At 34.2% G+C, this 23559-nt stretch overlaps 2 protein-coding genes across 8 annotated transcripts; one reads left to right on the forward strand and one right to left on the reverse strand.

Annotated features, from left to right (window-relative positions):
* Window positions 1-265: 265 nt before the first annotated feature.
* On the forward strand, window positions 266-4091 carry LOC105638592 (Pentatricopeptide repeat (PPR) superfamily protein). 4 transcript variants are annotated; one of them, XM_020681097.3, is made up of 3 exons: window positions 266-456; window positions 842-3356; window positions 3534-4091. In XM_020681097.3, exon 2 carries the CDS (start codon window positions 1122-1124, stop codon window positions 2793-2795), a length of 1674 nt encoding a protein of 557 aa, XP_020536756.1. In that variant the 5' UTR covers window positions 266-456; window positions 842-1121; the 3' UTR covers window positions 2796-3356; window positions 3534-4091. The 4 variants fall into 4 exon arrangements, with proteins under 4 accessions (XP_020536756.1, XP_012077805.1, XP_020536757.1 ...); XM_012222415.4 differs by having other exon boundaries at window positions 1103-3356; XM_020681098.3 differs by lacking the exon at window positions 266-456 and having other exon boundaries at window positions 463-3356; window positions 3534-3667; window positions 3768-4091.
* A 974-nt stretch (window positions 4092-5065) lies between these two features.
* On the reverse strand, window positions 5066-23313 carry EMB2247 (protein EMBRYO DEFECTIVE 2247). 4 transcript variants are annotated; one of them, XM_012222413.3, is made up of 27 exons: window positions 22980-23313; window positions 22458-22542; window positions 21287-21413; window positions 20500-20583; window positions 19833-19927; window positions 17484-17575; window positions 17163-17216; window positions 16721-16773; window positions 16557-16624; window positions 16214-16289; window positions 14917-15000; window positions 13016-13164; window positions 12821-12938; window positions 12598-12714; window positions 12111-12331; window positions 11449-11538; window positions 11187-11298; window positions 10937-11047; window positions 10691-10828; window positions 10517-10567; window positions 10321-10433; window positions 9836-9983; window positions 7819-7923; window positions 7597-7698; window positions 6685-6757; window positions 6342-6508; window positions 5066-5667 (listed from the first exon to the last, which is right to left on the reverse strand). In XM_012222413.3, exons 1-27 carry the CDS (start codon window positions 23113-23115, stop codon window positions 5539-5541), a joined length of 2898 nt encoding a protein of 965 aa, XP_012077803.1. In that variant the 5' UTR covers window positions 23116-23313; the 3' UTR covers window positions 5066-5538. The 4 variants fall into 4 exon arrangements, with proteins under 4 accessions (XP_012077803.1, XP_020536751.1, XP_020536750.1 ...); XM_020681092.3 differs by lacking the exons at window positions 21287-21413; window positions 22458-22542; window positions 22980-23313 and having other exon boundaries at window positions 17492-17575; window positions 20500-20547; XM_020681091.3 differs by lacking the exons at window positions 20500-20583; window positions 21287-21413; window positions 22458-22542; window positions 22980-23313 and adding an exon at window positions 19360-19434 and having other exon boundaries at window positions 19833-19930.
* Window positions 23314-23559: the final 246 nt, after the last annotated feature.

Genomic DNA, 23559 nt, shown 5'->3' on the forward strand with positions numbered 1-23559 from the left:
ACTCCTTGACTTTCTCTTTATCTTTTGAGGATGGTTCTCCAACCTCTTCAAAGTATGAAAAATCAACATTAAAAGCAAAAATTGACAAAACAAATAGATGGAGCATGATTAAGTTACAAGTTGAGAGGTAAATTAGGCTTTATTTCATAAATGGTGAAGGATTAGATAATTATGTTGACATATTGTATTAAATGTGAATCACTTATCAAATATTATACGGTATTTAATGGAAATGATAACACTTTTTGGACAGAAATTAAATAATTCAGGGAGATTAATTTTGAAGGATGAATCAATAATTTTTTCAACAATGGAGATGTGACAAGTGATTTCGATCAAAATTGAGGTACTAAATAGTTAAAAATCCGTTGCCATTAGCTCATAGGTGTAGTGTTTTTCATCTTCCTATGAAATGTTCGCTAGGCGCAATACAGAGACCAGAAGTCACAGGCACAGGTACTTGCTCACTTTGCGCTCTCTCTCTCTCTCTCTCTGCTTATATGGGTACGAACACTCATCTTCCATTTGCAAACCACATAAATGAATTAAATTTTATTCATTCTCCGTTTTTTTTTTCCTGAACTTGTAGCTTGTCTTTCGTTATTGGCTATGGAAATGCCAACTTTTGAGCTTTCTCATAAAAAGAGTTAAATTCTCTACACTAACTTTTGCCCCCACGAGCCCTAAACCTCAAACCCACCAAGCTTTTAAATTGGAAACTTTTCACTCCAATTTGATGAATATTCTGTTTGTTTCATTGGTTTTGGCTATGGCAGTGATATGCCTAATATTTAAGGAAAGATCAATTCTTTATGGCTTGCACTTGATTTTGCTGTTGCAGTTTTGTCAAGCTCGAATCTGCACTATGATGGTGATAGTTATATTTTAGTTACAGTGACACAATGCGGTAGCTTTAGCCTTTAGCAATGGTTTCCTCATGTAATGTTGGGGTTTATCCTAATTTTTACAATTTATGAATAAACTAATGAGTTGAGATAGGAAGCAGCACAAAATGAACCAAATTCTACAACCAAAATGTTTTGTTTGATAACCTGCTTTTGTCTCATTCGTCTGCCATCCTAATTGTATCCTGATTCAATAGGTAAGGCTTTTTGAGGGTCATGGCTCTACTGCAACGAATTATTCCATCTTTGTTTTTCAGGCCAGTCAAGAGTTCTGGCTATTCATCTTTATGCAGTCCTTGGTTTGCTGTAATTCGATTCCTTCATAATGGTACCAAACCAGAAAGTGATATAGTTGTAAATGCCATATGTGATTCCTTGAGGAGAGGCTATAACTGGGACACTCTGAGCAGAAACTTTGATTATGTTGAGGTCAATCATTTTCTTGTTGAAAATGTGTTGCTGGAATTGAAGGAACCGACTGATGCAAAAAGGGCTCTGGGTTTCTTCCACTGGTCCGCTCAGAGGAAGGACTTTGCACATGAGGTAAATTCTTATTGTCTTATGGTTAATATATTAGTACGAGCCCAATTGATCAAGGATGCCCAAGCATTGCTTGAGTCAGTTTTGAAGAAAACTATTGGAGATTCTTCAAAATTTTTAGTTGTGGATTCCCTGCTTAGTAGCTATAGGATTGCTATCTCTAGTCCGGTGGTATTTAACTTACTGGTTCAGGCTTATGCTAAATTGAGACTATTTGAGATTGGTTTTGAGGTTTGCTGCTATTTGGAAGAACATGGATTCACTTTGAGCCTAACAAGTTTCAACATTTTGATTCATGTTGTTCAAAAATCTGATAATACCTCCCTTGTCTGGAAGATTTATGAGCATATGATTCAGAAAAGAATTTATCCGAATGAAGCGACAATAAAAACCATGATCAATGCTTTATGCAAGGAAGGGAAGTTACAGACAATCGTGGGCATATTGGATAAGATTCATGGAAAGAGATGCTCTCCTTCAGTGATTGTTAATGCCTATCTGGTGTTTAAGATTTTAGAGGAGGGAAGAACTGAAATTGGTATGGCTTTGTTGAAGGGCATTTTACAAAAGAATATGATTCTTGATACCATCGCGTACTCTTTTGTTGTTTATGCTAAAGTTAGGTTTGGAAATATGGACTCAGCAATGGAGATCTACGAGGAAATGCTTAGGCGAGGTTTTAATGCAAATTCTTTTCTGTATACTTCATTTATAGAGTCTTATTGTGATGGAGGAAAAATTGAAGAAGCAAACCGGTTGTTTGAAGATATGGAAAATATGGATTTGAAGCCATATGCTGAGACTTTTAACTTTCTCGTTGAGGGCTGTGCCAAGGCAGGAAGAGTGGAAGAAAGTTTGAGTTACTGTAAGAAGATGATCGAGAGAGGACTCATCCCTAGCCTTGTGGCTTTTAATATAATGGTGGCAAAGCTATGTGAAACTGGGCAAGTGAAGCAAGCGGATGAGTTGCTAACTCATATTTTAGATAGTGGGTTCATAGCCAACGAGGTGACATACTCGCATCTTATTAATGGTTATGGGAGAGACAATCAGATTCAAGAAGTTCTCAAACTCTACTATGAAATGGAGTATCGAGCACTTTGTCCTGGATTACTTGCTTTCACTTCCTTGATTAGGAGCCTTTGTCATTGTGGAAAAGTAGAGCAAGCAGAAAAGTATTTAAGAATTATGAAAGGTCATTCACTAAACCCAAATGAGGAGATTTATGAGGCACTGATCACTGGCCACTTTAAGAAGGGGGATAAAACAAGCGCAGTTCAACTTTACAATGAAATGATTTCTAAAGGATTGAAACCTTGTTGCATATATGATTTTGTTCCTAGTTCATAAACATAAAAGTTCAAGGTGGCAAATTGAAAGCAAGCTTTTAGAAATGAAGTTCCAATGTATCAACTAGGTTATGTTTATTTGAATTTTGAACAAGTTGCACATGGTAGGCTAGTCCTTTACATGCCTGGTTCCAAGTCAGCAGGTCGTCAAAATCAAGTTGGATGATTACAATCTCAAAGAAGGATGGGAAACTGACACAAGCTAGCAGAAAAAAAAACAGAAAGAACAAAGCTAACTGTCTACAATAGGAAAAAACACTGAAATCAGCAACCTATATTAATGCTTGCATATAAGAAACAAAAGCTGGAAAATGAGTTAACAAGCATTACTTACGAGTCATAATTTTGGTAGAATTTCAGAGAACATTTAGTTTTACAATCAGAAGGTAATAAGCATTTGTCATCTAGTTGTTGGGAGAAGGACTTGACTCCTGGATGGATATGCTGTGAATTTGTGGAGATCATAAGTTGGCTTTGGACTGAAAAGCAAGGATTTTTTGACTTCTTTGTGCAACTTTTCCTAGAGCCTTCCATCAATGGGCACTTCTGGGTACCACTAAAGGTAAAGTGTGATAAAATCTGATGCCTTGTCTTGGGTTCACTTTCCCTCATTTTTTTTTCTGTTGTGAAATCAGTAGTTTTATTGGTTATTATGAATTAAGAAAGGAATTTGCTTATAATTTCAATTGAATATAATAGTGCAAATGCATATTACTCATTTCATGCTTTTTCATTGCAGTTTGGAACAATTGAAACATATTACTGCAAATTGGTTATCTGTGAGCATCTAAGCAGAAGCAGCCAATTGGAGTGGACAATGAGGTGAAAAATATGTGTTGGAACTAATGTTTTAGAAAGGACTCAAAAGAGGAGGTAAACCATTTGGCTAGTTTTGATGTATTTAGGACTTCCACCGAGTATACATTGACGTAAATTTGTACTTCTAAAGACGGTTGCTTATGCTTTGGGCCAGGGTATGGAAAATAGCTTTTACTGGTGTCCAGCTACAAGTTTTGATGTTTGTTTCAAGCAATTGAAGTCATTTGTGGCTAACTGCTGGTTTTTTTTTTTTTAAAAAAATTTCCCTTGACAATATTATTGCAAGGAATGTAAATATTACACTGTTGGGATAGTATAATTATTGCATATTAGCTATAAGGGTTATTGACACTGTAATTGGACTCTTGATTCTTGATTATGTAATCATTTCATTATAATTCGTATTCTTCCCCTTGTGGGCTGTAATGCCCGTTGATTGGCTTTATAATGGAGTGTAACGCCTTTGATGAGCTTGAAACTGTTGTAACTGCTATTAGCAGTGCAGAGTGTATAATATTCATTGTATATAATATCAAATGGCAGAAAAAAAAAAAAAAAAAAAAAAACAAAAAACAAAAAAAAGACTGACTTTGTGCGGAGAATTGTGCTTGTGACCATCTCTTAAAAACAACTAGTTTGAAGCCTAGGGTTGGTCCATGAACAGATTTACATAATTTTACTTGTAATTGTAAAAACAAGAAGCTAAGCTAATGACAATTGAATAATGCCTTTGGCGCGTACTGTTGGCTTAATGTAGCAATGTACTGATTTTTGCCAAAGTCTTTCAGCCATTGTGTTATAGAATGGTGCAGGTAAAAAAAAAATTGAGACGCAAATACAGTTGTTAATACTGTTCATGTAGATTGTTCAATACTAAGAACAATAAGTTTAAGATTTTTAGTTTTTATATACAAAATATTGATTTAATAACAAGATGTTAACATAATCTTTGTAATAATATTTTTCTTTGATTTTTTATTTTTTGAGAAGATATTTTTTAACTATTTATTAATGCTATGTTTGGGAAGAGGAAGTAAAATGAGAGTGTAAAATAATAATATTCATTTTACCTCCTTACTTTGCACGCATTATTTGAATTGGTGTAAAATAATTTTATTTTTACTATTATATATATGAACAGTAACTTTTCACCCATTATGTCTTATTTTCACTCTATTTTGAGAGGAAAATTCTACAAGGTAAAATATATTTATTTGACATTCTCCCATATTTTGCATCCATCTAAACAAAGACTAAGTGTTTAATTGATTTAATTTTATAAGTTAAAATGCTCAATAAAATAATTTCACAAATTTAACTGTCCTACTGTGTTTAATGAATTAAAATAAAAGTAACAGATTTTACACTGTTAAAGTAACAAAATTTAAGGATAAATTTATGCATTCAACTCCTGAAATTTTTTGAAGGTTTCAAATCCCAAAAAAATCAGGATGCAAAGTGAGAATCCTTTTTCCATGTATTTCATTCAATTCAATTCACTAACTAATGTCCATTAATGATCTCTGTTCCAAATACTATACACAGAATTTGCTTGCCTCTAACTGATGTTATACAAAGTCGCATCGCATCATAAAAAAAAGCAGCCCAAAATAACAAGAAATGCTGCTGCTCAGTAACAAGCCATGGACTGTCCGTTCAGACTCCAACAAGAAATTTCCCTAGTGCTACTGCTACAACTCTTCCATTAAGCAAGGCAAACAGTTCATCATATTTGTACTGCGTTGCTCTCTCATCTTCTGTCCAAATGGTCATTAGTAGCCAGCAAGATCCCATCATAATACAGGAGAACATGTGGATATTAGTCACTTTTCGCATTAAATGGAATACGGATCTTGCAATGAGATAAACGAAATTTGTTTCAATGGGGATTTTGCAAACCAATTGCAAAACTGAACCGATAAACTCTATTGAGATACCAAAATTGAGGACTTGAGGAAAGCCAAACGGTTCTTTGTGAGATTTATCTTCTCTTCCGCTTCTGCTGCTTTTTCTCGAACTCCACGAACAACATTCTCAGGAGCTTTCTCCACAAACTGCAGAGGGACAGAGATTGTGAACAAATTATACAAGTGCATAAATCAGCCATAACATGTAACAGTGTGTAGGAAACTGCTAATTTCATTCACGACCAAAAAGTTTGATGCTGGACCATGCAAAACCTATATGAAAAGACTTGGTAGCCAAACAGTAACCCATTCTGAGAAAGAGATGTGGCTTCAAAAATGCAATATCATGATGGGCTAGAATTGGATAAGGGGATCACCAAGAGATCCACTTTTTCCCATCAGATTACTCAAATGATGAAAGAAAAGATCCTCAACAGCACATATTAATAAGGCTTTTCTGGAGCTTTCACATCTACAAATGCAGCAAGCTCATATTTTGGTCCTTATTTTACCCTATGAGAGCCCATGTGGTGCATCTATGCACCCACATATCCAGGTCAACTGTTAGTTAAAGATTCAGTTAACACCCCCTACAGGCTAACTTTAACTGGCTAACTAACAGGTCTGTCGATGTATATAATGAAATTAAATTTCATGTAAATCATACCCCTAAAAACTTCTTTTAAAATTTTTTTTGGTATATCAGAATAAAATATTCCCAAAACTTTACCAACATTTGGAGTTGGTGTACATGAAAAATACTTTATCGAAAAAAAAAAAAAAAAAAGTAGGCACATTTAGGAGTAAAATGAGGCTCATACACTTGGAGAATTGAGGCGAGCTGCCAGCGCTTCATACTCTGTTTGCATCTTGGAAAGCCTCTTTGAGAGGCGGTCAACTTCAGCTGATATATCAACCATATCAGCAAGAGGAAGATATGCCTCTAGTCCCTCACTGGCAACAAGGTGTACTGATTGGTTGGCATCTCCTGAAGTGTGAGGACAATTAGATTTGACAGCTCACAAACAAAAGACAAGTAATAAAAAGCAGCCAGCAAAGGTCAAAAGAACATAGAAGTACTTCTATAGACCATGTCCCAAGGAAATAAAAAACCATAAAAAAAAAAAAAACAAAATTAAAGGCAAATGATTTAAGCAAACGTACTCGGAAGGGAGTCTGTGAAGTGAACATTTTGTAGATCTAGCCTGGATAGAAGAGCCAAGACTTCCTTCTCCTTCTGCATCGACAAAGGTAAAATCTTAAAATCACATGCACATATACAAATTCAACAAACTGGCATGCTGTTGATAATACTTGCCTTAACATCTGCATGAAGCAGTATAAACATTGGAGTAATCAGTTAAGGCAATAGGTTCTATTTTTTTTTTTTTAACTTACGAAGTCATAAATGCTGAAAATAGCTTAGTAATAAATATAAATAAATAAATAACAACTCTACTACATGCTAGCATTATTCACTGTGAGTTTGCATGTACCAGAAACATTGGCATTGAACAGAACAGTGCTTGGTAAAAGAAACGGAAAATTAGAAGGAAAGATTGCAGGATGACATGAAAGGTGACCAAGGCAAAATGATGTACTATCAAATGCATGTTTTCATTCCCAGCATGTTCTTTTAGAGACTGCTACCAGGGTTGAGCCAACCCAAAACTTGATTTGTTTGGCCTGAAAAATCTTGGCTGGTGAGCTCAGAGACTGGATTGAGTATCGTAAAGAACTTGGGCTAAAATTTGGGTTGAGCTTGGGCTAAATTAACCTCAGATCAATTAAAGATTGATTAACAAATTGCAAATTACATATTTTATGGGAAGGAAGAGATGGTATTGTTTGTCCTGATGTCTATAGTCAGCTGGCACTGCGATTATTTGAGTCTTGCTTTAAGATTTAATGGTTCTTCATGTTGAAGAATAATTGTTTGGGCACAGCATTTCCTCAACTGTTCAACATACATCGCTGATCAAGAAAATGCATTTACACTTATGATAGATAGTCAGCTTAAATTTCTAGTTAAACCTTAAATATTTGCTAATAAGACAATCAAATGAACAAACTTACAGATATATACTGTATGACTTCTTCACTTGCGACTATAGATGCAGATATTCGTTTGGCAGGCTCAACAGAGTATTCAGCTCGAGCATTTCGGATTGCTCTAGTCTAACAGGATTCATTTATTTGTTAAAAAAAATAAGAGAAAACAAGCAAAAATCACAAAATATTCAGTTGAATGTGGGCTGTAGAGTTGTCAGAAGGAAAAAAGAACAACTGTGAACTCACCAGTGCCTGGAAATTTTCAAATTTTTTTATTGAGCTGGCATTCCGTGGAAGTGAAATCTGAGGCCAAGGGGATACTATGAGCGCTTCATTCCGTTGGGGAAGTGCCTGTATAAATTCATCAGTCTTAAGAGTCAACCAACTGCATCAAATATTCTCACATCTCTACAAAGCTTGTCAAGGAGTGAAAATTTCACCACAATCACTGAACTTGCTGCTAGATCCTATTTGTATCTTAAAAATTACTGAACTTTGATATTTGCAACAATAAAATCATTATGGCCAAATATTGGCCAAATTCATTCCAAACAGTTGGATGTACAACTGTATTGGACCTTCTGAATATAATTTGTATACTTAGGCTCTTTTTTTTTTTCTTATTTTCTAGGAATATATTTTTGTTGTTGTTGATGTTATTGTGTCTAAGAAAATATTTTCCAAAGAACTTATTTTTTTCTACTGATTGGATGCAATATTGAAAATTTGTTGGAAATATTAATATTTTTTATTTATACTCTACATATATTTTAATTTATGCTGTAAAAATATTTTAATTTAAAAAAATTTAATATTTCATTTAATTTATTATTATGACCAAAAAAATATAAAAAATGAGAATTTCTAGTGGTCATTGGCAATCGAGGTGGTTAGTAGTGGTCAATGGTGATTAACGATGGATGATTGGCCGATGGATAGTAGATAGCATATGTTTATATGATATTTAGTCATCATAATTAGTTTGCCAATATTTGGAAAATAACTTCCTCTTTTGCAAATGAGAAGTCATTTTCCTCAAAAATAGCTTAGTTTTCCTTTGGCCAAGAAAACTTTTTTCGTCTATTTATTTTTCTGGGTGTGCCAAACATAAAAAAGACGGAAAAATATTCTTCACAAAAAAAAAAAAAAAAAAAAAAAAAACAGAGCTTAGTGAGCCACTAAAAGCTCTTTTTTTTTTTTTTTTCTTTCTCCTTTCTAATTATACTCCTTTTTGCTTATATCATATTTCTACAACTAAAAATCATGAAAGGGAAAAAAAAAAAAAAGACAAAACAAAACAAAACTACTAGTTTTAAACTAGTGTGACAAAATAATATTGAGAATAAAGTATAAAAAGAGAGAGAGAGAGAGAGAGAGAGAGAGAGAGAGAGAGAGAGAGAGAGAGAGAGAATGGAAGGATAGTACAAAGAGGAAAAATGTCTTTGACGGCCCATTAAACATACAAAATATAATAGAATAAAATCCAACAAGATTGCCATGTCATAATTGAAGTGTGAATTTGTTTTTGTATTGGTTTTAGCAATTTTATTCTTATAAAATCAAAATTTAGTGAGACATTGAAATTTAGTGACTAGTTCAATTACTACAAGTAAATTTTATGTAATAGCATTACAGATAACACAATGACTTTTGGACAAACGCCCTTTGTTCACACTGAACAAGATACCTAGGAATTCAAAATACTAGCCTTTTCCCCCTCTTTATTTGATTAGTTATGGTAGTTTGCCTGAGGTGGAAGATGGTAATTACACCAAAAAAAGGTAATAGTTTTTATGAAGAATGTAACTAATTAACTCTCTAAGAGTATCAAGTTGAGAGCAACTGTACAAATATGGAAAAGCACAATAGAAGACGAGCATTCAGACAATGACTGATAACAGTTATTCCCATTTATAGAAGAGAAAGGATATACTACAGAAATATGTAGGGGGCTGTATGTAGAAGTTTCTTTGATTTGTAGAATTTGCTAAACCAAGGAAGAACCCACTAAGTATAAACAACCTTTAAAGCAAAAAACTTAATGCAACGTGAGGGCTAGCTAAAAGCTATAAGTTGAAATGATTGCTTAGGAAGCACAAGAGGAAAAGCAGAGATCAACAGTGGGGTAGGACAAGCAAACATGGGTGGTAGAACCTTAATATGGTAGAAACTGTGTGAACAGGGATCCTAAAAGCAAAATTGATGAAAAGACATTTTAGGCCACAGTAATATGACATCCAAGTCCAACATACAAAACAGTTACCTGCCATAGTTCTTCAGTGACGAATGGCATGAATGGATGTAGCAACTTCAATACATTTTCAAAAACATACAGTAGAACTGCCTGTGCCACTGATGCCGCTGAATCACCTCCAGACTGGTAAAGACGAGCTTTACTGGCTTCTATGTACCTGGTAAAAAGAGAAAATTAAACCAAAATTGCTAAATATTTAAGACGGAAAGAAAGCATATTATGTAGGCTTGTTGGTTGGATGACTGGAGGGCAGTGGATGGTGTTTGGCCTTCCAGCAACCTGAAATCATCTGGAAACAAAAAGTTTAACAATTATACCAAATGCTGGTCACCAGTGTTCCAAAAATATAATGATACTAAGCTTGTGGGTTCAGGGAGCTGTCAGATAAGTGGCTCTCCTTGATAACGGACTTATAGTTGCAGTTTTTCATGACCAGGAAATTTGAATCTGCAGCAAGACAATATGTATATTTTGCAAGTAAACAAATAACATACCAATCAGCGAAATCACTCCAGAAGAAGTCATAGGTTTCTCTTCCAACATCTCCAAAGAAGAACTTGTCATAGCTTGCAGTGGCCGTGTCAATAAGTATATGAAGTTTTGAGACCTGAAAAATAAATCAGTTGTTCGATGAAATATCAGGAGCTGTGAGCTGAGAATACAAACAATGAGCGAAAACTATTTTCTTACCACCCAGCATTCTGGCAAAGGCAGCTTTAGCAAGGAATCCTCGTTGTCAAACTGAACAGCAAATAAGTTGTTTTTGTCACTGAACAGAGTAGTTAATGCATAGCCAAAGCATAGACATGACATTTAGAAAAAAAAAACATAACACTATCTAAATGGTGAGAATAAAATAGAAACCTTATAAGCCATCACATTTTCCCAGGCAGATATATCAGTTGTACTAGGCAAATTTTGCAATACAAACTTGCCAGCATTCCACAGTTTGTTTGTAAAGGCTTTGTTTGCGGTCAACCTCTCAGTAGATAAGTTAAGGTCCTGGATAAAGAGTGTATGTTAAACAAATCAAATGTCAAAAAGGAGCAGATAAGATGCTTCCATGTCGTTTTAAAGCTGTAGCTTTAAGGATTTTAAGAAAAGACGAACCTGCCCAGCAGTGCCTAAAGCAAGAGTAAATCGTAAAGCATCAGTGCCAAAATCCTTGATTGTATCAAGGGGATCTATTACATTTCCCAGAGTTTTAGACATTTTTCGTCCCTGAAATACAATATAAGACTCATCATAACTGAAGAAATATATTTGCAAACAATATTTATTCTCACTGCACAGGGAAGTTCATGAGGATATTTTGGATGATAAATGTGTTCAGACAAATTTATGAAAGCATTTTGCTTACTTGTGAATCACGGATAAGTCCATGAAGATAAACATAAGAAAATGGAACTTTCCCAGTGAACTCAATTCCCATCATGATCATCCTTGCCACCCAAAAGAACAAAATGTCATGCCTGCCAGACAAAGAAGCATGCGTCAAATGCTATCAATCATTAAGCAGGGGCAAATAAAGCTACAAACACAGAGTGCAAGCCCTAAGATTTTATAGGACTGAAAATTTGATCTTGTATTAAAAGGCTGAAGTCAGCAAGAGAAGCACATACCCAGTTTCAAGCATAGTTGTAGGATAAAACTTCTCAAAATCGTCTGATGATATGTCCGGCCACCCAAGAGTACTGAAAGGCCACAGAGCACTGAAGACAGAAGTTAAAATTACAAAAGGCTGAAGAATGGACGGCTTCACCTATAAGTAGTGCTTCATTGTTGAAGTAATACAGTAATTAGAGTGAACCACAGACTACAAAATTATATTCTCCTAAAATGATAAAGATTCTAACCTTTCTCCAAATTTATTGAACGGCATGAGACTAAGTTGAATAGACACAACAGATACTAACAAAATGTGTATGTGAGCTGTATGCAGACACTGTTCAGGGCTATAGGCTTACATAACAGATACAGAGTTAGAGGTCTGCTGACATGACAGAACCTATTAAAGTACTGCCTTTGAGTTTGTTATCTCTTAGTTTTAGGCTGCTAATATATCCAAGAGAAGTGCTGCGGGGACTAAAAACCCATGTAATAAAAGTTTCCTATTTGATCAGAAACTGTTTGTTACTTGTCTTGACCCTGATTATGAATTATTTGCTATTGTAGCCTGTAGTCAAAAGGCAATTGCACAAGTGGTTTGCTCGACTCTTTCATCTTCTAATCTACACTAAAGCATAATAGAAAGTGACTAGATTGGATTCATGCAATAACAAACCTTGAAAACCATGTGTCAAGAACATCCGGATCTTGATATATTTCTACATCTTTTCCATACTTCTCATGAGCTTTCTGAAGGGCATCGTCAGCATTCCTAGCAACGATATAATCTTCTTCACAGTTCTTTCCCACAATGTACCAAACAGGTATGCGGTGTCCCCACCACAGCTGTCTGCTTATACACCAATCCTTAATGTTTGATAGCCAATGATTATAAATCTGTTATCAAACAAAAAAAGGTTTAAAAATGCAATTAACAGCAAGAGAGGAAACAGTCTCCTGTCTTTCAAAGAAACAATTAAGGTGGGTTGAAGACAATGCAGAATCACGAAGGTTTGTGTTTGGTGCAATCTACATTATAATGAAGAATGACCAAAATGAGGCAAATTCAGAAGTATGAAGCGAATGAGATATATGGCTCAGATAAATGCCTATCAGTAAGAGAAAGAAGAAGGTCAACAATGCATTAATATTAATTCACACACCTTTTCAAATCTTTCAGGTATAATGGTTATTTCTCCTTTTTCAACAGCTCGAAGAGCCTTCTCAGCCAAGGGCTCCATGGTTACAAACCACTGCTTACTCACCAATGGTTCTATTATCTAATAACAGGGAGAAAAGACATCAAGTTTTCACTTGAAGAGGCATTTACAAAAATTCAGTACCAATATGATTCAAAGGCACATCTGAAAGACAATGTTTACGCACTTCTCCACCACGTTGTGATCTCGGAACCCGTAAAGTGTGAGGCTCCTTTTTCACAGCCAAGCCTGTCTCCTCAAGATCTGACCATAGTTTCTTGCGTGCCTCAAATCGATCTAGACCACTGTAATTCCAAGAGTCAACTCATATTTTACATAATTTTTCAAACAACTAAATGATAATATTATCTTAAACACTTACCAGAATAGTCCAGCAACCTCATTAAGGGTCCCATCTTTATTCATCACATTAAGTATTGGAAGACCAAGCTTCCTAGCAAGAAGGTAATCATTGTGATCATGTCCTGGGCTTATCTTCAATACACCAGTCCCGAAGTCCTTATCCACGTGCTGCCAACACATTAATCACGTTATTTTCCTGGAATTATTTCAAATAAATCAAAGGAAATGAAGTAATATACAAAGGTATGTTTAAAAGTTTCTAAGAATTGGGAGGGGGTATGTTTTTTATTCGCACCTAGAATGCATCATGGACAATATACACTTTCATTCTGCATATTAATTGTCTAGTCGAACTTGACAAGACTTCTCTCTCAAAAAAAGAAAAAAAATTGACAGGACCATCAATTTTGAAGGCATACAAAAGCTCAAAAGCTTCCTAAGGCCATACATAGCAAAAGACTGTGTAATAATGAGTGAACTCAGCTACTTTCCTCGGAGTAAATATGTGAAGACAACATGACACATGCACAAAATGCAGATTGGACATCACAGCCTTGTGAAAAACAAGGACAACCTCTCAAATTGTAGCAAGTGATAAGATTGCCCTTATTTTCAAGGACAGATAAAGAGGGGAAGTGGAGTAGATGACAGAGAAAGAAGCATTAACTAGCTATTACAACTTTTGCATCTCAAAGTCAAACCTTCAGCAGTCAAATGGGCTTTGCTAATGGTCTTACCCTTAGGCAATTCTATAAATAGTAACTTTGACTTTTCTTAAAGGTGCTCTTTAAACTCCTTGTCATCATTTATAAGGATACAAATTAACCACAGTTAGGGAACAATCTGGAATACAGTTTGTAAAAGCTAGCTTTGATAGTTTTAAAATTAGTGAAAAAGAGCTTTATTTTCAAGCATGGTTACTTAAAGAGCCAAGTTTAACAAGATTGATGGCACCCTTGTATAGCCTTACGAGCTTTTAAACAGGCTTATCAATAACTATGTTTGCAAGCTTGTTAATGAGCTCATTTAAGCACTAATTTATTTCAGTTACCATTATTTCACATAGAAGAAAAAAATTAAATGGTCATAATTTTCTACAAAGCTACATGAATACAAATGGGGCTATAGTAGTTTGAAACACCCTTAAAGAAGAAACCATAAAGAGCCAGAACTGCAAAATACTTCGAAAATAACTGACCAAAGTAAAGACTGTTTTTCTTTATAAATCTGAAATGTATATTAAAAAGGAACAAGAAGAAGAAGAGTAGGATTTTTTTCCCTTGAAGTAGAGAAGAAAGATTGATCAAATAAAGAATTATCTCTTGTGGTGTATGTATTGAGAAAAGGCCATCATATAGTTGGCATATAATAAGTTTGCCTAAAAATTTAGGAAATCGTCGAATTCATTTAGGGATTCTACGTGTGAAAAACAGAGTTCTTTGATTATGAGCTATATGAGCTATATTTACTGTAGTTTGGAATAACTAGCTATTGCATCTATAGCTGCCAGGAGCTTTTAGATGAGTTTCTTCGATTGACATCCAATACGACTGGAGAAGCCTCTAGTCAAACATATCTACTTGCTTTTATTTGTATTTTCAATTCTTTTTGAAGGAGGTTTTATCCTCATATATGATCTCTTTTCATTGTATAAAATTTCTTTTATCAAAAAAAAAAAAAAAAAAAAAAAAAACAACACAAAAAAGGAACTAGCTTAATGCTAAATTAATAAGTCATGATAGCTGCAACTTTTTCTTTTTAGACCTCATTCATTAGCACGTTGTTTATATTTGTTGTTCAAATAATTATGGTATCATCTCAATGCAAACATTTGTAGTTCAAATAACGTTAGTAATGTACTGGAATTGAAACAAAGATGTAAAATGCAAGAAATGTGAAAAAGAAAATTGATGGCCTTACCCTATCAGAGATAATAGGAACATGACGTCCATATGTCATAGGTACAATTGCCATCCTTCCAATGTACTTGGAATACCGATCATCCTGCATTTCATCCATAACATTGTACTTTTCAGACTTAAATTCCAAAAAGTTTACCTCAATTTCATATATGACATATCCCCATAGAACAAGAGTATGCCACACACAGACATGCACACACAACGGAGTCACAGGCAATGTGAATGATGTCTAAACCACTTCCAAACCGTGAAGATGGTACACAAGATACTTTCATTTTTCTACAGAAAAGGAAATCCTAGTACATTTGTTTCATAATTTACTTCAAATGCAAATGGAAGATTACAATGGATCAGAGCCAGTATCCACATATATAGAGTTTTTATCCCTTCATTAAAACAATACATGTTTTAAATGAGAAGAAGCAAATGCCTTGGGGAAAGCATCAAACAAGGCCATATAACTCTCTTACAAGGTTGTGGACACAAAAGGCTGAAGTTCTCAATGGCTTGAAGCTTAACATGCCTTGATAGGAATGCCACGTCAACAACCAAAGAAAAACCGTTTTTGGTTTATTCCAGAAGAAACAAACCAGCAGACAAGGGAAGCAGTGGGCAGCAAGAAGTTTGTTAGCCACCTCAGCAAGTTTGTTAGGAATGATTCTATAAATAATTAGGAGAGATCATGTAATGGGTATCTTTTTACCTTTATTTTAGAATTGAGCAGATTTTCTGCACGGGCTTAGTCCTGGGGGCTGTTTACAGTCATTTTGTTATCTTCCTCATGTATATTCTCCATTAATACAACAGTATTTCTGCCATTGCTATCAATCTATTCATCTCTTCATTTTCTTATCTGTTAATACGTTCTAATCTCTATCATGCCTCAACAGGTCCAGTTGGAAGAAAAGAATGCCCATTGGGATCAGAAAAAGTGCAAAATGATCTTGAGCTGAACAGAAATCAAAATCCTAAATTACATGGAACCCAAATGAGAAGGTGCCAGCAACTTGAATTGAAGCCCCTAAGTAAGTTTAATGAAAAAAGCATCTCAATACTTTGCCTTGCCTTATGGGCATTGCAAATTTCATTTCCGGCAAGATTTACATAGACCATTTTTCAAACGAATATTACATCAAGATAACATTACAAAGAATGTATCTTGAACATTCCTAGCTAGTTCATGAAGCTAAGAATTCTAAATAAGTCTGATCTAAAAGCCTTGGTTTCGTAAATGATAAGGAACTGAGACTATAGTTTCAAAGAACTATAATGCAGATATTATAAGTATTGTGCACCTTAGGATGAACTGCAAGGGCTACATCACCAAATAATGTCTCCGGGCGTGTGGTTGCTACTGTCAAAAATTCACTCCTAAGAAAAAGAAAAAACATCTAAGATCATTATCCATACTCGAGAAATTCATAGAAACTTGGTGTAACATAACAGAAATGCATCAAAGAACAAAAAACTGTGCTGGAGAAATCAAACACAGTAATTAACAATTTCCTATTAAGTATGAGTCTACCTTCCCATCAATCAAAAGGAAACCAAAGCAATTGCACATGGACAGCATATTATTGTTAAAGAATATATTATAAATTGAAAAGAAATGAGTGTACATTGCTCTCCTATGATTACCTTGAACCTCCAGCGATACGGTACTTGATATGATATAGAGTACCAGGTTCCTCAGAATATTCTACTTCCTAAACAGAGATAATGAAGAAGATTTATGTTAAATTCCAGTACTTTTGATAAAAATAGGTTCATTTGCAAGCCTCGTGAATCCGAAAACAGCATACCAAGTCTGAAACTGCAGTCTGCAAATTAGGGGACCAATTAACCAAGTAAGAACCTGAAAGAGTATATCAATTTACAAAGTCATTAATCATCAGACGACAACTGCTTAAAGCCCAAAATTATACATGTGGTATCATCAAACAAACAAACTAGAAAACCTAGAAACAAGAGAGAGGAAAAAGAAAGCAACTGCTGAGCACTGATAAACCCATTACCACCATGATCAGACGGGACCAATCAATAAAGAAACCCGCTATCTCCTCCCAATTTAATAAAGGTAAAAGAGGCAGAAAAAAAATAGAGGAAAAACCTCATGACAGCAAAGTTCTTTTCAAGACTACATGACAGGAAAAATTAAATGTCTTTAGAATAATAATAGTTGAAGCTACAGATATTGTCCTTGTGAGATGACTACAAAAAGGTTCAGCTGAAACTTAGGCATACCTTGATATATTAAACCTTTCTCATGAAGCCTGATAAATGCCTCAATTACAGCTCCTGCAAAGAGTTGAAGGCATGACTCAGAATACATCATATACTAAATGGCCAATTCCAATTAATAAATGCAGTTAAGATGATTTTAGAAGACATACTGAAGATTTATACAAGAAATTAGGCAAAAGGAAGGAAAAGTAAGGAAGAAAAGAAAACAATGATAATATATTTAGCAGTTAAACACTTTGAAGCATAAGTGCACCAGCCCAGTCATAGATAGTTTCCAGACTGGTCAACCTTGTATTTCTACAAGTTGGAAAACTGTCTTACGACTTAGCTGCTCATCAAGGGTAAAGTGCTCTCTTGCCCAATCACAGGAAGCACCAAGTCTCTTGATCTGATTTGTAATAGTTCCACCATATCTGAAAACATAATCAGTCAAGTAAGAAAACCATGGACAAACCACAAAAGGGCAAAAAAATAATATGCGAACAAAAGTAGATCAATCATAACTAGCCAGAGCTAATTACATTAATCTTTGAACTCTTTAAAGTTCTACCTTTTTCCAGAACAGAAAAAAGAATGCGGAATAAAAAAAAAATTGATGTCAAATTGAAGATTGGAAGTGGAATGAACATTGGCCAATATGGTACCGCGTTGGAAAAGATGGTTTGATTAAATAAGCTCATAGTTACAATGAATCAACAAGAATACATAAAACTGAACCATAAGCCACACTGAGAAGGAGAAAGAATGAGGAAGGAAGAAGGGAAAATATTTAGTAAAGAACAACTAAGCAAGGGGATGAGGAGACTTGACAAAGATGTAGCAACAAACTGATCCCAACTACAAGAAATTATGTTGGGGACATTTATGTTTCACTTCTATACCATCAAAACTCTCAGAAGATACTAACTTAAGGTCCAAGTTTCATCCTCCAGCCATTGGGTTGTTTCCACTAGAGGTACCAATTACTTTACCCTCATTACCAGTGGGTACCAACACCAGCAAAATAGAAATGCTTGTTGCACAAATATGCTACCTGACCATTACTACCAGAAACTTAATTGCACAATATGCCACCAGTCACAAAAGAATAACTACCACCACCACTTGCTCACTGCCACTGCCACTGCCACCTCTAACAATAAAAGTATATAAAACCTCACCTAAATACCAACTTTATTTGCACTACACGCCCAAATAAAATCTGTACAACATATAGATGAATGTTGCTTCCTCTTTATTTAAAATGAAAACAAAGAAAAAGCATTAAAAATTGAAGAGTAAATACAATTACCCGTGAAACAAATTTAACAGTACAAACATCACCACACTGACATGACCTAGCAAATGATTTCCAATTCTGACAATATCTACATTAAGGTAACACTCCAGTCATTGATGCAGACATCACTGAGCTCAACAAAGCGTAGGCTGAAAAACTTGATAAATTTAGAAAATTTTGGAAATTATTGAGTGCATATAATAGTCCTTATAGACTCCATCATTATGTTTTGTCATTTAGCAGTTCAATAAGCACTTAGAAATCCACATTTGATTTCTAGAGTTCGGGGCGTTTTATTTGAATGGGCTGGTCTGTTTATCTTGGGAATTAAATTTAAACCTGTTTGTGCGGCCGTTAGTAATAGAGTCCTAGTGAGTTTAGCTGTCCTGTCAAATTTTGTATATGTTGTTAGTTCTAATTTTGCTGTTGCAGTCCAAATCTATCAGGTTTAGGAGTTAAACTACTCATAGGCTTAGGGTTACTTTGAGTCTATAAATATAAGTTTTTAACACCTTTATTTCTAGGCTTTCCCACTAATATAAACGTAGAAAGTATGGTTCTTGAACTGAGGATAAGAAGCCTAGGAAATTCAGATTTTGACATTCATTTTACAAAGCCCCACGACCATACGACATAACTAATTTAATATTGAAAGCAGAAAAAGCATACTGAAATATTGAAGGATAAAAGAAAAAATCTGAAACCGCTCATATTGTTGTATAAATTGCAAATTCAATTGAAGTCAAAACAAATTATGCATGAAAACTTTGCCATAACAAATTATTCAATAAAATAGCAAGCCAAAAACAATGTTGATTGAGACAGACACAAATAAAAATGGCTAAAAATATGATAAAGATTAAAAAGATCAACCATGTCTTGAGATGTGACACATAAAAGCATTTTCAAATATTTTACCTTCTTACATGTCTTAATAAATCTTGATTTCCCAAATGCATGATGGTTATCTTTCAAGATTCTTCAGTTGTACGTCTGGTAGGAATAACATCCTTATTTTAGTTTTCACTGTAATAAGCCAATATTGAATGCAAAATTATCCACTTAAGTCTAATTTAATGGTTGTTTTCTTTGTTATTAAATGTTAAGACAAATATGATGATCTACCTCCTGGTCATCAGTAATTTCATCAACACTTGCTTTTGTTTGTTTACTTCTTAATAGCATTAATAGCATAATTGACTTACACGGAGAAAGAATCATGCACACAAATTTATCAAGATAATTGATAAAACACTTAAATGCCAACAAGGTAGAAACCAACACAAGCACTCTTACACCAACACAAGTATCAAGAAGAGCAGAAGGCATGTGATGCACAATAAGGAAAAGTTACGTAAAAGAAAACTATATGAATAAAGTGGAATGCATACTTCGCTTTCCACTCCCAAACTCGTTTTAGGAACTCTTCTCTACCCAGTTCAGTCCTTTTTATCCCTTCAGATGCAAGCATTCTTTCTACAACCAACTGGAAAGAGAGAACTTTTATTCAGTAAGATAATATGAAAAAACCATGGGCCCCTTTGGTATCAATTCTGCTGTTAGTTTTTGGTTATTGTTGTCCAATACAAAAAAAAATCATACCTTGTAAAATGGAATAAAGAAAAAGGAAAAACCACTTTTTGCATTTATTTCTTGTTTTGGAAACTGTTTTCTTTTAACAATATCAAAAACAAAAATAAAAATATTTTAATAATATAATGTTCTTTGACAATTGAAAAACAATAACTAAAAACTAAAGACATACATGATACCAAAACAAGCCCTAAAAAAGTGATGTTGACCATAAAACTTATTTCTGACATGACATATTACAAGAAAGGCAATGCAAAAACTAAATAAATGTTTCAAAAATAACAATGAAATATTTCTTTAAACAATGACAACAAGTATGATATTCTTTATAAGATCTTAGCAAAAAAAAAAAACAGATGACAGTGACACCCAAGGAAAAATGGATATTTTTTATGATGTTGGCTCAAAAGGAACATTTGACAACATGCCAATCTAAATATGTAGCCTTTCAGTTGGCAGACAGACCTGTGTTGCAATACCAGCATGGTCAGTCCCAGGAAGCCACAATGTTGGCCTTCCCTTCATTCGATTGTACCTAACCATTATATCCTGGCAAAGAGGATCTTGGAATTAGATAAAGAAGATATATCAATCACTTGAACAAGTGAAACAGAAAACTACAATGCAAACCACCAATAAAAATACAAAGCATTCTTGCTATATAACCAGAACATTCTCCGCTAATCATCCAACATGGTTATATAAATTGATAAGAGGCAGTTAGAAAATGTCAGTAAATGGGAAGCATATGGTGCAGATAAATAATAAATAACAAGTAATGAATTTAATATTCTCATCTCCTTTTGAAATAAAAGAGGAACATTTCCTTTTGAAATAAATGAAGGAAGAAAGCTGTATTTACTGCACTCCAAGAAACAAGTTGCCAGATAAAATTTAAGTTATTCTTTTCATATTTATCATGAGAAAATATATTAAAATCATTTTGTGATGATGCAAGATTAAATGCTCAAATCTCTTCAGGAAAGAAGGAAAAGATAACTAAACAAAGAAAAGAGGGTTAATCAGTAACAGAAGTTGGCAAAAGTTATGAGAGGTTCTAACTTCTAAGAGTGAAAACAGCACCAGCATGATTGTTTGATCCACAGATAAGCAGAATATGCACTAGCAAAGGTTAACACATCTAGCGCAATGCAACATATATGCCATTGATAACTATGGCCTAGAGAGAAAAATAAATAAATAAATGCACAAGATAAAACAAATTGAAGAATCCTAAATTCACTTTCAAAACCTCAAGAGTCACAAACATTGCATGCCCCATGTGCAGTGAACCAGTAACATTGGGAGGTGGCATGGATATCACAAAAGGATCACTTCCTTGCTCAAGATTTGGTTTAAAATACCCTTGGGACTCCCACCTACCATCAAAAAATACACGAAAATATCATGTTATAGAACATGTGTTACGAGAAAGACTAGAAGCAGCAAGCATGCTATTAGATATGAAAGTGTGAGTAAATCCATAATTAGTGAAATCGTGAATGTGTCATTATTCTATGCACATTTAAACATGAATAACCATTGCAACTGCATGGAAATTCACATAAATAAAAGGTCCTATGCTGCGCAGTATTTTGTTTTCTACATGCTACATTGCAGTTCCTTTTTTACTGTTGACACTCTTGTTTTGCAGGTTTCATAAACTAAGTTTCATTTCACATACGTATTGAGGGACAAAGCAAAACAGGATTTAACGAGACCCAGAGTCTATCATTATACACACAAGGTATCAAACATTCTACACAAAAATCTAGGAGACCATAGTCTATGGAGATAAGATCTATATAGAAGCTCAACCATAGTTAATAACATGATAACTCTTGAAATTAAACATTAAATCAGTTGCAAGACATTGAACCATAGCCTGTAAATCAATGGCCAATCGATCATTAGACCTAACGCGCAGAAAAGAAAGATAACCATCTTAGCAAAGTTTACATTTTGCCCACTGCATCAGGCACTCCTAGCTGCTTTCCTCCAAAATTCAACATTTAGATTCCTTTTTTGTTATATACATATTCATAGAAGTTAGTTTCAACATTACAAAATCCTATATACAGAAACTTCACCAGTAGTTTCAACATTACAAATCCTATATACAGAAACTTCACCAGCTTATGTTATGTGAAAACTTCTTGTGGTTCAATTTTTCAAAAAGATTGAATATTCATTTGTTAAAAGTAAAAAGCAAAAGAAGGAATAAATTCTGTTAACAATAGTAAAAACGATACCAAGGTGAGAGCCACTAATGTACATGAAGGACAAAATAGAGTATCCAATACCATCAATGCACCAAGGAAATTAGCATAACAACTCTCATCAAATAAAGAATTTTCTAAATCAAGGACAAAAATGTTAAAAACATACATAAAAAGAAAGGAGAAACAAACACAAAAAATTACCAATTGTATATCCGTTCCTCTGATGAAAAGTCGAAGGTTTTTGCAATCTCCGGAGAAGTAAATACGCCATTCTCTGATGCAGCAACTGGAATTGCAACAACAAATGGTAAATATACTACCAAAAACAACCTTAGATTAAACTAACAAATTATAGCTACGATGAAATCTAGCTTACTCCACTAAATTTACCCAAAAAAACAATGAGAAACAATATTAAGAAATTAAACTGGAATCTAATGAAATGCACTCATAAAAATGCACTTAAATAAGTTAGTAGAAAAAAGAACAAGATTCTGTCTGGTTTTAAATTTATCTCTTCTTAGCAATCATTAATCAAAAAAAAAAAATGTTGAAGTTACATTATCAAAAGTATGCGGCATTTAGTTTAATACTCTGTTTGGCTGCTGAAAATTTGGTGTTTTAGATTCTTAAATACATAAAAAAAAAAAAAAGGCACAATTTTCCTCTTTTTTTTTTTTTTAAGGACACCAAAGGCAGTCAGTCGAGTTGCAGAAGATTTACCTGCGAAGAACCTGGTTTTAGGACGAGGGAAACGAAAGTGGGAGAAAGCAATGCAACGACGTCGTTGGGAGAAGAGAAGAGGATTGAGTCTGTAAGCAGAGCAAGAAGATAAAAGAAATGGGCTGGAGAGGGCCATATTCTCGATACTGTTGTCGTCAGTGGCTCTATATTTAGATATATAAATAAGAAATTAGAATTCTTAGAGCAGAGAACTTTGAAATTGAAAGGAAGAAATTTGATAAACCCCAATAATGAAGGAGGAGATGCAGTGGGGTTTTAGTGGCAGAGAAAGCGCGGAATGAGAAAAGAAGTGGGCGATGATAATGAATTTTATTTTATTTTGTTTATTTTATGCAACAATTATGAATTTTTCATCGTTTGAGAAAGAAATCTTTTTGCATTGGCACATAACATATGATATTTTTCATTTTTTAAAATTTTTAAATTTTATGATTACAAATGATAAACGCTTCTCTATGACGACAGGTAAATCAACAGAATTTTTTTTTAACTGGTAAGCAGTAGAATTTGTAATTTTGTTTTACTTTTTTTTTAAATAAAACTACATTTTTATAATGTG

This window comes from Jatropha curcas, chromosome 4, assembly GCF_041381405.1.
Source record: "Jatropha curcas cultivar XTBG-Jc1 chromosome 4, XTBG_Jcur_1.0, whole genome shotgun sequence".
Taxonomy (NCBI): domain Eukaryota; kingdom Viridiplantae; phylum Streptophyta; class Magnoliopsida; order Malpighiales; family Euphorbiaceae; genus Jatropha; species Jatropha curcas.

Bases quoted from the DNA above. Each gene is read 5' to 3' on its own strand.
- LOC105638592 (XM_020681097.3), top strand. From the start codon at position 1,122: ATGGCTCTACTGCAACGAATTATTCCATCTTTGTTTTTCAGGCCAGTC.
- EMB2247 (XM_012222413.3), bottom strand. From the start codon at position 23,115: ATGGCCCTCTCCAGCCCATTTCTTTTATCTTCTTGCTCTGCTTACAGA. The intron at 15,001-16,213 runs GTGCACAATACT...GATGAAATGCAG, and splicing joins CCCTTGCAGTTCATCCTAAG to GATGATCGGTATTCCAAGTA. The intron at 12,332-12,597 runs GTGTGTGAATTA...GTTTGATAACAG, and splicing joins TACCTGAAAGATTTGAAAAG to ATTTATAATCATTGGCTATC.